Source organism: Struthio camelus, chromosome 5 (genome assembly GCF_040807025.1).
Source record: "Struthio camelus isolate bStrCam1 chromosome 5, bStrCam1.hap1, whole genome shotgun sequence".
Classification (NCBI taxonomy): Eukaryota; Metazoa; Chordata; class Aves; order Struthioniformes; family Struthionidae; genus Struthio; species Struthio camelus.
The window spans coordinates 42,574,911-42,587,989 of NC_090946.1; the positions used below are offsets into that span (position 1 = coordinate 42,574,911).

Consider the following 13,079-nt stretch of genomic DNA (forward strand, 5'->3'; position numbering starts at 1 on the left):
CAGTAACAAAAAAGCTCCCCAGATCTGGTGGAATTTAATTGCCATTTAAAATAACATTGATTCATGGGAACAGAACTTGCATTTCTATGGCCCTGACTGGTTGGGAGAAAGAAGAGTAATACAGCCAAAGCTAGAATAGAGATTTTATTCATGCAGACAAAGCCCCAGATGAAATGGGCCACTGCTTTGATATGGTTCTGCAGTTCCTGTCCTTCAGTATACAATTTATTTGTGGGTGCATTTTCCCCTCTCAATTTTTCAGATTTGAGAACTGTAAGAATATAGATGAACAGGAAAAATAAATTCAAGAAAGGGAAAGAAAAAATAGCACCTATCTTCCTCTGTACGATCTGTATGAAATGTACAATTCTGTTTATAAACACTTTTTTTTAAACTCTTTCTACAGAAAAAGAAAAAGGGCAAGGTGGGTACGTGGGCAACGTGCAGAATGCCAGCAAGGAAAAGAGCATGTGCAATGCATGCAGCAGGAGCTGAGTTCTTTCTTGTCGTTAGTGATTTCTCTGCATCTGGAAACTGATCTAGTTAATGAAGGACACTGGATAAGAGGCTGTTTGCAGGCAGCCAAGATTTTGTCTTCCTACACTTAAAAACTAATTAAATAGCTATAGCATCATGTACTCCTCTCACTCAGAGGAAGAGTAGCAGTGAAACTTTCCAGCTTTATAAGCCTGTCTCTCAACTGCCTGCCCTTTCCGCCCCTCCACAGACACCCAGATATTCTTGTTCCAGTGAAAAGCACCCCTCCTCCAGACCCGTGCCCTCATGTTCCCTTTCCAGTGCCTAATACAGCTACTCCTCTTTCTCAAGGTTTCTGCTCACCAAGACTTGGATTCTCTTTTGCATTCTGTAAAACCCGTTTAGCAACCAGAAAACATACTCCGAGCTTAAGTAAAATTATTGGCTGGGGGAGGGGGAAGGATACAAAAAAGAGAAATATTCTGAAGATTAATGTGGCTGACTATTTTTGATTCCTCTTTCACATATATCCAAAATTGTCCATGAATTGCATGTGGCACCCTACAGCTGAATGCATCAAGAATCAATACAGAGAAAGAACATAAGCTTTACATAGCTAACAAGCTCCTATAGATATACAATAAACTCATTTTATGTGTAGGATTTGGATTCCGTTTTTCATAAAGTGTTACTATCTTTCATGGAGAAGGGCAAGTTCAGTTTAACTGCAATTCCGAGTGGCTTCCTTTGTTTAAAAAAAAAAAATAACAATTTTTTTTAAAAAGCCAAAGGTTATGCAAGGAGTTTTGCAGCTTTCTTTTTAGCATGAGGAAAGCAGTAATTTCAGAGATTCCTCTCTCACATTCCCTGCTGTGGCTTCTTGGGTGCCCTGTCACGGGTGGGAGCTGTTGCAGCATGCGCTTTACCACAGAATGGGTGGCCCAAATACTTTCCCCACTACTTCTTGTGTAATTTCCACTTTTTTCCTTTTGCTCTCTTCCTTCTTCTTCTAGCCTATCATCTTTGTTTCTGACATAGCAAACAGCAATAAGGAGTTGACAGCAGATGAAGACTCCGGCAAAGATGGTGAAAAAAACAGCATAGATGAGAAAAAGGTTCCTGCAGCACCTGGCAAGGCAGAAAATAGAGCATGGTCTGGCTAGCATGAAGGAGTGGCTGGGCAGAGTACAATGGGGCAAAGTATCTTTAGATCCTTAACTGCTTTTCATCAGATCTTAACATAATTTGCATTGCTTTTAGGTGGTCTAACAAGTTTTAGTTTTAGAACAAGATTCTGTTTTAGAACAGAGACTATCCCTTCACTTATTTAATGCCTGCACAGGAGGATGCTGTTGCTTGAAAACAGCTCCGGGTTGCTCTCGTTTATATCAGTATCCAGGCTGTGGGAGATCTCTTCCCCACCGAGAAGCAAAGTTCAATCCACTGTAGCTCAGCCGCCCCAAAGCGGTACATACTTTACAGACAGCACATGCGCAAGTCATGCAGGAGCAGCTTCAAGAGGCTCCTGGCACTGACCATGGCCTCTCCCCCTCGCACATTATGTGGCCCTGTACCATTCCCTGCTGGCCAGATGGAAAAAGGCTGAGTAGTCCCAGGAGGCCCTGCACTCTACTCTTCTTTCACTCCTAGAGAGGGGGGAAAAAAGCAGGATAGCGAGCTGAGAATTTGTGTCCACAGAAGGCAGAGGAGGGACCAGAGATTCAGCAGCCAGATCCTGAACCCAAGCTCATGGTGTTTGAAGCCATGGCTTATGGGGTCCCTGCTTACAGAGAGCATTGCTGTTTGGCTGCATGACTGCCAGAGCATGTATGTGGTGAAGTGGGAACTACACCTTAACTTTCTATTGAGTTTAGACAAACAAAGATAAAAACTAAGCCAAGAAATTCACTTTATTTTTTGCATGTAATTCCTGTAATTTAACAATATCAGGAAAAAATATATAGTTTTTTTCCAACACACTTGAGGTATCAGCCTCAGAGTTCAGGCTTGCTCTTTGCATGTGTCCTAGAAAAAGAAAAGCGACAGAAGTGAAGCCATCTTCTGTGATACTTCTCTTAAGAAAGGGACCTCCCACACTAAAAAAGCATTCTCAACTCCGAGTCCTTCTGGTCAGTTCACAGCCTACAGGGCTATGGAGCAGACTCTTCTGCTCCCAACTTCTCCTTTATAGTGTTTCGAAACAAAACATTAGAAGATAAACAACCTGAAGTGAAAGTAATCATTCAGGCTTGTTCCAAGATAAATGAGAGCAATAGGATGAAGTTAAAAACTCAGTAGCTTCCCTGAGGAATACGTTTAACAATTTGCTAGAAAAAGAAAAGGGAAAGGATCATGAGGGCATGTTCCTCTGAAGCTCAGGTTTTGCTAAGAGGTTGTTTCAGAGCAAGGGCAATTGAGTCGTCCAGCCCCTCGGATTCCTTTCTCTTTCCCACTGGGCTAATGTTGTATTTTTTCTTTGCTTGTATCTTTTCAGCGTGCTTCAGCAAAAATTCGCGAAGCAAGTGAAGAGGAAAAACAGTTTCGGAATATTTTCCGGCAGATCGCAGGGGATGTGAGTACTCAACCAATCCCTATCTGTGCCTTCAAATCAGCCTAGCCACAACAGCCATCTCCCGCTTCACAGATTCAAAACACTGAAGTTCTTCACCAAATTTCCTTTGAGATCTCCAGCTCAGCAAAATCAAATCAAAATCCAATTAAGTACACTGCTGTCCTCAGGCACACATGTAACTTCGGAACGACAGCACAGCTGTTCTTTTCACTGTGTGCAAGGAAGCCATATTTAAATTCAGCTTTTTACTCCTATTGCTACTACATGAGGCTATACAGGATTTCTTAAACAATTTTGCATAACATATAAACAAGTTAAAAATAAAATGCTCTCCAGTATATGCTTAATTAGGGAAGTTAGAAGCAAATCAAAGAACAGCATAACTCAAGAGCATAACTCATGTAATGGGATACAGAGACTTTCACATTTGGCTTTTTGACTTAACAGTGACTTGACGTTACTAGTTGTTCTTATAGTTAAATAAACGACATAAAGTAGGTTTGGCAACTTTAATCTTGTTCTCTGAAGACAGATTAATTGACTAATGAAAGCTTAATTAGCTTTACTTGTTATCTGGTTGTTAATTCAGAAGCAGGACGATTGCCCGGACAAAGAACAGACTTGCTCTCTACTCCTACAGAGAGCCATCCCCAGGGCAGAACAATATGGGAAACCAGCACCTCAGATTCTGACTCTATAGCCAAATAATTTGTCACTGCAGTTCCAGAATTCAACTCACTATAAACATTCAAAAAGCAAAGGTGACATAATTCCACCTGTAAAGAAACTCTGAGAAATCAAAAACTAATTTGTGAAGAGGAGGAATTGTTTGTTGAATAATTTTTTAAGTCATGTTGGTGGTGGTTTTTAAGTCACAAGTGTTTACATATCTTCCTCTTACTAATCCTGGGAGCAGGAAGAAAAAAAGTGTTAGACAAGACAGAGGCAAAATATATTAGTACGCATGCAATTAGTCTCTCTACCTGTTCCATCATTCCAGCAGTAAAGGACCTGTACTTAAAAAAAAAAAAAAAAATCAATGCAAGTCTATCCTAGGAACAGACATTCCTGCACAGTATCTGTTCTGGTCACAAAAAAAAAAAAAAAAAAAAAGGTACACAGAGCTCATGATCTAGCCGTTTCCCTTCTGACTTGCTTTGATTTCCACCTACGCAATGCCACTAACTTCAAGGCAATTACTTCTGATTTTAAGCTTGTAGAAACTTTTCCCCTTATCTGTGAACGTTTGTCAACGAACAAGCCTGACCCTCAGTGCCACCCAAGAAGAAAATAACTTGGACAAAGAGCAAGAAGGAAAGGTTTAAGTCATCTTTCTCAGTTTCTTGCTCTTTATCCAGTTTTGAAATGCCCCAGTCCCAGCCCAATGCTCACAGCAGAGGTGCTCAGAGGAACCTGAGCTCAAGGGTAGGCCATGGATCCCAAGGTAACAGACATATGCAGTAACACATCAGATAAGGGCAAGTTAACACTAAGACAGCAGAACCCTCTAAGTGATGTAGTGGACCACACAAATGGTATACAGTAACTTTTGATCTATCAAAGGTGTAGCTGCAGCCTGGGGAAAGATTTGGGCCAATGTTTATATGAACCTAGACTTCCTTCTAGTTTAAAGCACATGCCAGATTGAAATGTGATCAGATAAAGACCTTGTTCTTTTAGGATATCCGTCCATGAAATGATTTGCTCAGTAACGAATATTGTTGTTAATGGTATTCTCCCCACATTTCTCACCAGGACATGGAGATCAATGCTGAAGAACTCAGGAACGTTCTCAATAACGTTGTAAAAAAACGTGAGTTTCAGCATGGTTTTCAATAACTCTGGACAAAAATCTGTAACACAGAGTATCCCCTTCCCCATCCAAGTGCCATTCTTAAAGTACTTACTCTTCAAGTTCATAAGTTTCCTCATTACACTTCCATGCAATCTCCATCTAAGACTTTAGCAGACTGAATTTTTCATAGAGATGCTCACTATATATAATAAAAGTCTCTACAGTGATGCAGGCTGATAATGCAGAAATGAGCAAAAGCTCGTTGAAAGCACCAAGCAGGATAATATAGCATTCCTAGCAGTCAACAAATACCCTTAAAAAACTCTAATGGAGAGGTGGACTTTTTCCCCCCTGTATAACAAACTTCAGCCAACCGACCCTGGGTTCGCTTAGTTACCTAGAAGTTAGTGTAGAGTATTCTAGAAACGTGCAGACTGAAGTTGTTTAGAGTACGTCAAGAAAGCCTAATTCTCTAATTGACAAGCAAAAACCAAAAGCCTTTCTTGATTTCTCTCACTCATTTCTCGAAAGATGAAGGAAGTGGATTTGCTTCTACTTTGAGTAAAGTCATGCCTAAGAGGAAGAAGCACCTGCTGACTTGCATGATCTGTTCTTACCTGTGATCATTTATTGCAGATAAGGACCTAAAGACAGAAGGATTTGAACTGGAATCCTGTCGCAGCATGATTGCTTTGATGGATGTATCCTTTTCCAGTGAAAGGGGAATGCTTGATACTTAACTCGAGGCCACTTGAGTTTTACTATTCCCCATGTCACTCCAACCCCCACCACTTGTTATTGAGCCATGTCAAATGCAAGTTAGTAACTCAGGGAAGCGAAGCAGTACTTGACATTCTGTAGCCAGATAACACAAAGCGTTTCAGGTTTGGCGCATCTTAATTCCAGTCATCTCAGCATTAGCATAGGTGGCAAATGAAAACATCCCAAAGCAGAGAACTACAGAATAAGTACATCAGTATGATACTCTCCCTTAGGTATCAGTTTATGTACTAAAGCATAAGAAGTCTTTTTTTTAAAGCCTATTCAACATATATAAAGTATTTTGCCAACAAATTTCGTATACTTCTCTCTTACCTTTACATTTATAATGTATTATACATTTCACTGTATAATATGTGCACCCCACGTATATAGAAATTGTCTCAGAGCAAGCGTGGTAAAACACGCTACAAGATGCCACACAGGCTTATCTACAACACCACATCACTCGGCTTTCCTGTTTGACATCACCTATGATTCTGAGAGCACACAAGCAAACATCATCAAAACATCATCAGAACAAAATTTTAACTACAATCTAAAAGCATAATGGTTGGAGCCTAAGTACTTTTTGTAAATGGTTTTAGTCAGTGTTTTGCTTATTTTTGGTTTCACTTTTAGCAAATCAGAAAGAGCTTCACTCTAGGACAAAGCTCAGCTGTCTAAAAAATCTAGGGGAAGCTTCACATTAGGAGGCATTTGAAAGGACTCCACCGGAACATCCTGCTTACATGTACTTTACAATAGCTACAGGAGCAAGCTGCTTTCCTATACTACAGGTTTGCTTCTACACAAGAAAAATAGCACTTTACCCTCCTGTAACAAAATACAATTCAACATCAACAACATGCACAAATTTTTTACTGCACACTTCAGCCAACTCTTAATGCTGAGGAAATCTTGAACTAGGTTTCACATTCATCCCCTCTCACCAGTGGCTGTAGACTTACTAATTCTACTTTATTTTTTTAACCTGAATATTCACACCACAGACAGATGGCTCAGGGAAGATAAACTTTGATGAGTTCCGACATCTCTGGGACAAGATTAAAAGCTGGCAGGTATTGCTGTTTTCAGTGTTGTCCTTCAAAACTTCCATGGTGCAAAAAGCTCACGTAAGAGAAACAAACCTCTCTACATGCACTATAACACTATAACAAAACAAATGCTCAAAAAATTATAGATCAGCCTTCAAAAATTAATAACTTTCCTCATCCTACTCACAGCCTAAGCAACCCACATCACTGAAGCTCCAACACTAACTAACCCCTAATGTAAGGATTTCCCCCATCAGAACATAATGGATGCACGTGAGATTGAGCAAGAGGGTGATGGGAACTAGATCCAGGCCTCACAAATATCTTAATTAGGACAATCAAGAGAGAGGATTTACAGCCTAAACTCAAGGCAAACAAAGAGGGTCTTTAGGAGAAAGAGTTCTTTGCCTTTCACAGCATAGGACTAAATAATTATACTTTGGGACTGTGCTAACAACTAAGACTGCCCAGCAGGAGTAGAAGGCAGATGACAAAGCCTTCAAGTGCCTAAAGCCTAGAGCATGTATCCCAGTTTTTATTTCTGTTGTACATTTATTTTTCTATTTTTCCAGAAAATTTTCAAGCGTTATGACACGGATCATTCTGGAACGATTAACAGCTATGAGATGCGTAATGCAGTCAAGGACGCAGGTATTACCCCTAGCAGTCAATGCCCAACAGTTGAAGAAAGAGGAAGAAATAGATAAGAGCTGAAATCTCATTTTGGTTGGTGTGTTACAAAGAGGAAACAGGAAAGTCATGCAGCCTTTTAAAGAGAGACCTTAGAGAAATCCCAAAATCCCTCATTTCCCCAACAGATGCTTTCAAATATCCAGAGTGCGAGTATTGTACGCCTACTGACCAAATAATCTCCTCAACTCTTTGCACTTTTTAATGAATAATGCTTTGCCATTGTAAGGTTCTTTCATTCAGGCTCTTGCAAACCTGATGTGACCTCCCTTCTCACCCGCTGTGCTTTACATTCATCCCGCTGCGTAGGTGACACGTTGCAATAGGAAGATATCTGTCTCCCCAGGGCCCCCTCCACCCCGAGGCAGCGGCTGTGATGACGCAGAGCCCCGTTCCCAACACACCGTATCAACATGCAGCGGTGGCCTGAGGGAGGGGACAAGCAGCAGCAGGCATTTTGTCTGCCGGCAGCCCTTTTCTAGATGCCGATAGCGTGCACCTGGCTTGGCTGTTTGCCAGCCCTGACCTGCTTCATATGGCATCGCGTTCTGCTCGTTCTGGCAGGAAAGGCCGGACTGTATGTAGAGGTTGCTATACCATCTCTTTTGGCTCTGACTGCAGAGCAGAACCACATCGCTAGTTGAACTTGCTGCTGCGTTGCACTGCCACGCAGTAGCTGGTGGCTGGCTGGGTAGCAAAGACAGTGAGCCACTGTGGTCTCAGTTTCTTCTTCTACCCGTGCAGCAAGAACAAAGACTGTTTTTTTAATAGTTGCAATTAATGAAATTCATCTTGCAAAGAGAGACTGTTAATATTTCTTGCTTCTTCTCTCAAACACAGTGGTGCACTTGTTTCTGTAGACAGCAGGCTTCCCATAGCAAATTTATCACCTCCTGTTTCTTTAAGGGAGCAAGAAGACTTTTTTATTCAGAAGTCAGGAGTCTCACTATAAATTTAAGTGTGATGATTTCAGTGTCCCTGCATCTTCACCAGTATCCTGGTATATCAACAAACAGTTACCAGTAGCAGTTCATCAAGGAGTAGAAACAGATAGCTATATTTTACTTTACAAAAAGTCAGTAACTGTTTTCTGTAACTTCAAATCTGGATTTGGACTCTTGCAACAGGAGAAACATGGGTCATTTTGTATCTTCCAGGTTTTCATTCTCACCAGGAAAGTCAATGTAAAATAATTTATTTAAATACCTCCTGCCCTGAACACATTTTACAATAAAAAGTTCTAAATCCAGTCTCAGTATTACAGCTTAGAGGCCATGCATGACCTTGGTTTTAGCCAACAACCAAGAGTGCCAAAATCATGAAAGACCCTTTAAGAAGTTGGGTGGCATATTACAGCAGTCAGTGCTGTAGTTTGATAACACCAAGCCAAGGAGTTACCCACTTCTCTATTTTTCAGCCACTGCATAACTGTGCATAGCAACTTCATCCCACGTTTCCATCTCCCAGTTTTTGTTTTTTCACTCCTATCAGGCTAACCTAAATTTTAAGCTCTTTGGTGCAGACTCTTCATATTTGCAGTATGAGAAAAGTTATATGCTATTGGAACTCTGAAGTATTAATTTCAAAATGTTTCTTCTGTTTTAAGAAAATAGCCTGACGCAGGGAAGCTCCTTCTAGCTGCACTATTTTGTGGCTGTAGTAGTATTTCATCCCATTTGAGCCTGCCTAGGCTGGGCCTGGGAAGTGCTTGAGGCAGGCCAAACCTCTTCTCCAGGACGTAGTGGCCCAAGCGGTTCTCTGCAGCTGCAGCCCAGCTGTAACTTGTTTCTCATCCTCTGTAGGCTTTCGCCTGAACAACCAGCTCTACGACATCATTACGATGCGCTATGCCGACAAAAACATGAACATTGACTTTGACAGCTTCATCTGCTGCTTTGTGCGACTGGATGCTATGTTCAGTGAGTGGCTATCCCCATTTTACTGCATTTCTCCTCTCTCAGAAATACATTATCCTGCTTGAAGAAAAGTTTTTAAAGTGCTACTGTCTATGTATAGTTTTTAGGTATGTGCTAAAATGTGTGATTTAAGTAATTTAAGGTATGTGCTCAGGGATTCTAAAAATAACAACGATCCCATACAAACCCAAAAGAAAATAAGCCATTGTATTTCTCCAATATTAGCTGAAGAAAAGCATAGCAGAAATACTTGGTAACCAAGTAAGTAAATATCTATCTGCACATGTTTGGATGGCACACTGGGAACACAATGTGGTTTGCTATATGGGATCATCTTTACTCTTTGCTAGCACAGTGATTTAATCTATTCCCTGTATTTTTCTTTCCCTGCTTTAGGAGCATTCCATGCCTTTGATAAAGATGGAGATGGAATCATTAAACTCAATGTCTTGGAGGTAAGTAGTCTTATTCCAGTATTTCTAACACATTGTCATGATACTGAATTTTGATCTTATTATTCATTGCACACATCCTTGAGGAAGCCTATGAGAGTTGGTCTGAAATTATCATCCAGTGGGTAAGAGTCCACAAAACCTGCTAAAAATTTTGCTACTGATTTTACACAGAAAACATATGTATACAGGCTCTGCCAGCCACAGCTGCTGTGCAAGACTCCAGCTGGTGCTTAACTACACAACCGGAGGGCAGACAAGTGTCTTTTCATATCGTCTTTAACATGTTTCCAAAACATTTTTGAAAGCTTTTTTTAAGAGGCAATTTAATTAAACATGCTTCATTTTAAACACGTTAACTGATAACGAGGGTCAGTTTAGTTCTTAACTGTTTTTTAATCTTATTCAGAAGACTTGGAAAGTTTAAATTTAAAAGCATGTCTTCTCCTAGGAAGAACACAGAAAAATTACACTCCGTGTTCGCAAAGAAAGAAATTTGAGCAAGAAGCCTTAGACAAAATTCCCTACTGCCAAATGCTTCATACTAAGTTAGGCCTTCCAGCTACAGCCATTAAAGTATTTCAATACTACTGTAGCAAATTCCATACAACAACAAGTAATGTGAGTTAGTTTTAAAGTGTTGTTTCAGATTTATCTTGTGAGAAAATGAGGCAAGAACTCCCTCTGATCTTTAAGTCAAAAATCACCATGACACAAGGTAGTTATAATCCTCCTGTATCGATACCACATCCTAATCACCTGTTCATTTATTTATGGAAGAGGAATGGACCCTGAGAGGATCAGAATCTACTTGGGTGATGGGTGAGCAGCCAAGCAGGCCTTGAAGTAGCATAATTCTGTGGCACAACCTTAAATTCAAATATTATTTGCATGTATATATGTGTGTGTGGAAAGGACACAATAAGAGAGTAGAGCACAGCCATGAAGCAGCAGCCGAGAAATGAATCAAGGGGCATTTAGGAGAGCTAAAGCTGTTCCTCTCTCATTAGTGTGCCACACAGGCAGCACGCTCCAGGTCATGAAAAAGGGGCCAGACTGAACAGCTGCCTGCCCTGCTTCCTTTCCCCTTCTTTGCCCCTACCTCTGTACTGCACTAAGCTCTGTGCCTCAATAAAAACAAGTCTTCTGTTCCCTACTCCTATTCTCTTTATTTTCTTCTAGTGGCTGCAGCTCACGATGTATGCGTAACACCAGAGCCATCTGCCAGCAGCGTTAAGAACACACTCGAGATATCTGCTGAATGTAACTAGCTCCGTTCATCCCCGAGCACAAACAAGAACGCTTCCCCATGCACAGGCTTCGCTTGCTGAGATGAATAGCACAGAGTGCCTTGGAAAAAGAGACAACCGTTCTCCCACAGGGAGACTAGCATTTGCATTCTGTAACTACTTTGATATCACCTCTCTGGCATTTTACTTTGAGCAACAACAACTTATTTATGACTAAGTTTAACTTCTGCACGGTAAAGTCATGGAGCATGCACCATTATTCTGCTTAGGCTGACAACTAGAAAACTTCCCCAAAGTGCATACAAAGGCAAAGCTGGAACTGTATCTGAACTGTGAAAGCATTTAATACCACCTTGTAATCAATCATCTACTCTTTGTCCTGATATTGGTTCAATCACTGTAGCCTCTTTATAATTTTGACTGAGCATTTCACATGAAGATGTGATAGACCTATATTAATATTATGCATCCCAATCACTTATGTTGTTATAGATGTGGCTATGAGGGTTGGTTTTCTGCTATACTAGAAACTTGGAAGTCGGGCATAAAAGACTGATATCCAGGTACATTTTTAAATCTTGGTCTAGTGCCCTAGCAAGTATTAGAGCTGAGCAATTAGCTCACAGACTTTTAATATCCTAATACTAGCTTAATTACATATTGGATTTTTTTTTTCTAAACTGTAACTGCTTTCTCTCTAAGATAGAGAAACTGATTTGCAATTCCAGAAGGAAAACACATCTTAGGTATATAAATATACATACACTTTTTTTTCCAGAATCCTATTTCATTGGAATTATTTTGGATGGAATGACTAACAGTTGACGGAGTCTGCTTTAACTTCAGAATATTTTTAGTTATACCCTAGAGTCCTCCACTTTGTACTGGTTATCATTTAAAAGCTCAACTTTTTTGTAGCTCGGTGAAAAGTATGTCACATTAGATCCACTACTTCTAGATTTGGAAGTAGGATTTTATAGTCTTATTAGTTATTTTATAGTCTTCTCAATTTCTATGTTATTAATGTTGGGGATTGTTCTGTTAATGCACAAGTCAATACTGGCTTAAGTTTTCTTTGATAAACCCTTTTTCTCCCCCTGCCTTCCCATTCCCAGCAATGATCTGCAGATCCTCTAGAAGATGCATCTATCCATCTTGTTTGATGACTATCTCCATTACTACCTTGGCTCCCTGGTTTTGATGTACACTGCAAGAGGAGATAAAAAAATACTAATCGCACCTTACCAAAAAATTTTAATGGATCAAATAAATGAAAAATGTACCTGACTGATACAGAGAGCAAATAAGCAACAGGTTTTTGGTACAGGTTATCCACTACAATCATCATTAACAACACACTCAAGATGGGGTATAAAAATATTTCCTGACAATATTGTTATTTCCTTACTGCAAAAAGTGACTTCCACTCTAGACATTAGGAGAATCATAAATACTTTATGGTATCGTGACCATGTGGGGAAGACTATTAGAAGACAGAAATACAATTAATTTTATTTTACTGCAAATAAATCAACTGGGCTTTCTTTTGAAGGAACAGAGGGGAATGAAACAGTGAGCCTTCGCCCAGCACTCTTGAACATAGAGCAGCTTCTGAAGTTCTATAGCAAATATGAAATCAGCTTAAGATCTCAAATACTTGCAAGTTAGTTCTTCGAACGCATTAGAAGTGAGGACTTAAGCTTAGAGGTTCTATTACTATCAGCTTTAAGGATGATAGGATTTCAAAACTGGTCAATCATTATCAATACAAAAAATGGAAGGAAAAATAAAAAGTGCAAAAAAAAAAAAAAGGTTTAAAGCGCTCAGCTTTGTCAGGATAACCTTTCCTTGAGGGGAAAGCCCTTGCCACATGCCTGTGCACACAAAAGAAAACCCATTTTTGCTGAATTCGGTATGTTAAGTGCATTCTTTTTTCTGATCCAATTTTAACTGCTGAAAGGGAGTGAGTCAAATGAAAAGCTCCAATTTTTCTTATCTAAACATATTTTATGAAGGCTTAAAAAATGCAACCTTAAGATTAGAACAGCTGCTTAATAATGACAAGAAAGGACAAACTGTCTCTTAGTTCTCTAGTACTGTGAAGTAAGAA

General features: G+C 39.9%; 1 protein-coding gene across 3 annotated transcripts in view; it reads left to right on the plus strand.

Annotated features, from left to right (window-relative positions):
* CAPN3 (calpain 3) overlaps nt 1-12,474 on the plus strand; it is a 36,515-nt gene extending 24,041 nt beyond the window's left edge. Inside the window, exons 15-22 of one of the 3 annotated variants that reach the window (XM_068945988.1) lie at nt 2,972-3,049; nt 4,805-4,862; nt 5,481-5,545; nt 6,617-6,685; nt 7,234-7,312; nt 9,154-9,270; nt 9,664-9,722; nt 10,902-12,474. In XM_068945988.1, coding sequence (XP_068802089.1) covers nt 2,972-3,049; nt 4,805-4,862; nt 5,481-5,545; nt 6,617-6,685; nt 7,234-7,312; nt 9,154-9,270; nt 9,664-9,722; nt 10,902-10,928 — 552 coding nt within the window. In that variant the 3' untranslated portion in view covers nt 10,929-12,474. Of the gene's footprint in view, nt 1-406; nt 1,627-2,971; nt 3,050-4,804; nt 4,863-5,480; nt 5,546-6,616; nt 6,686-7,233; nt 7,313-9,153; nt 9,271-9,663; nt 9,723-10,901 lie in introns of those variants that run through there. The other 2 variants (XR_011141482.1, XM_068945989.1) reach the window with 2 other exon arrangements.
* The last annotated feature ends 605 nt before the right edge of the window (nt 12,475-13,079 follow it).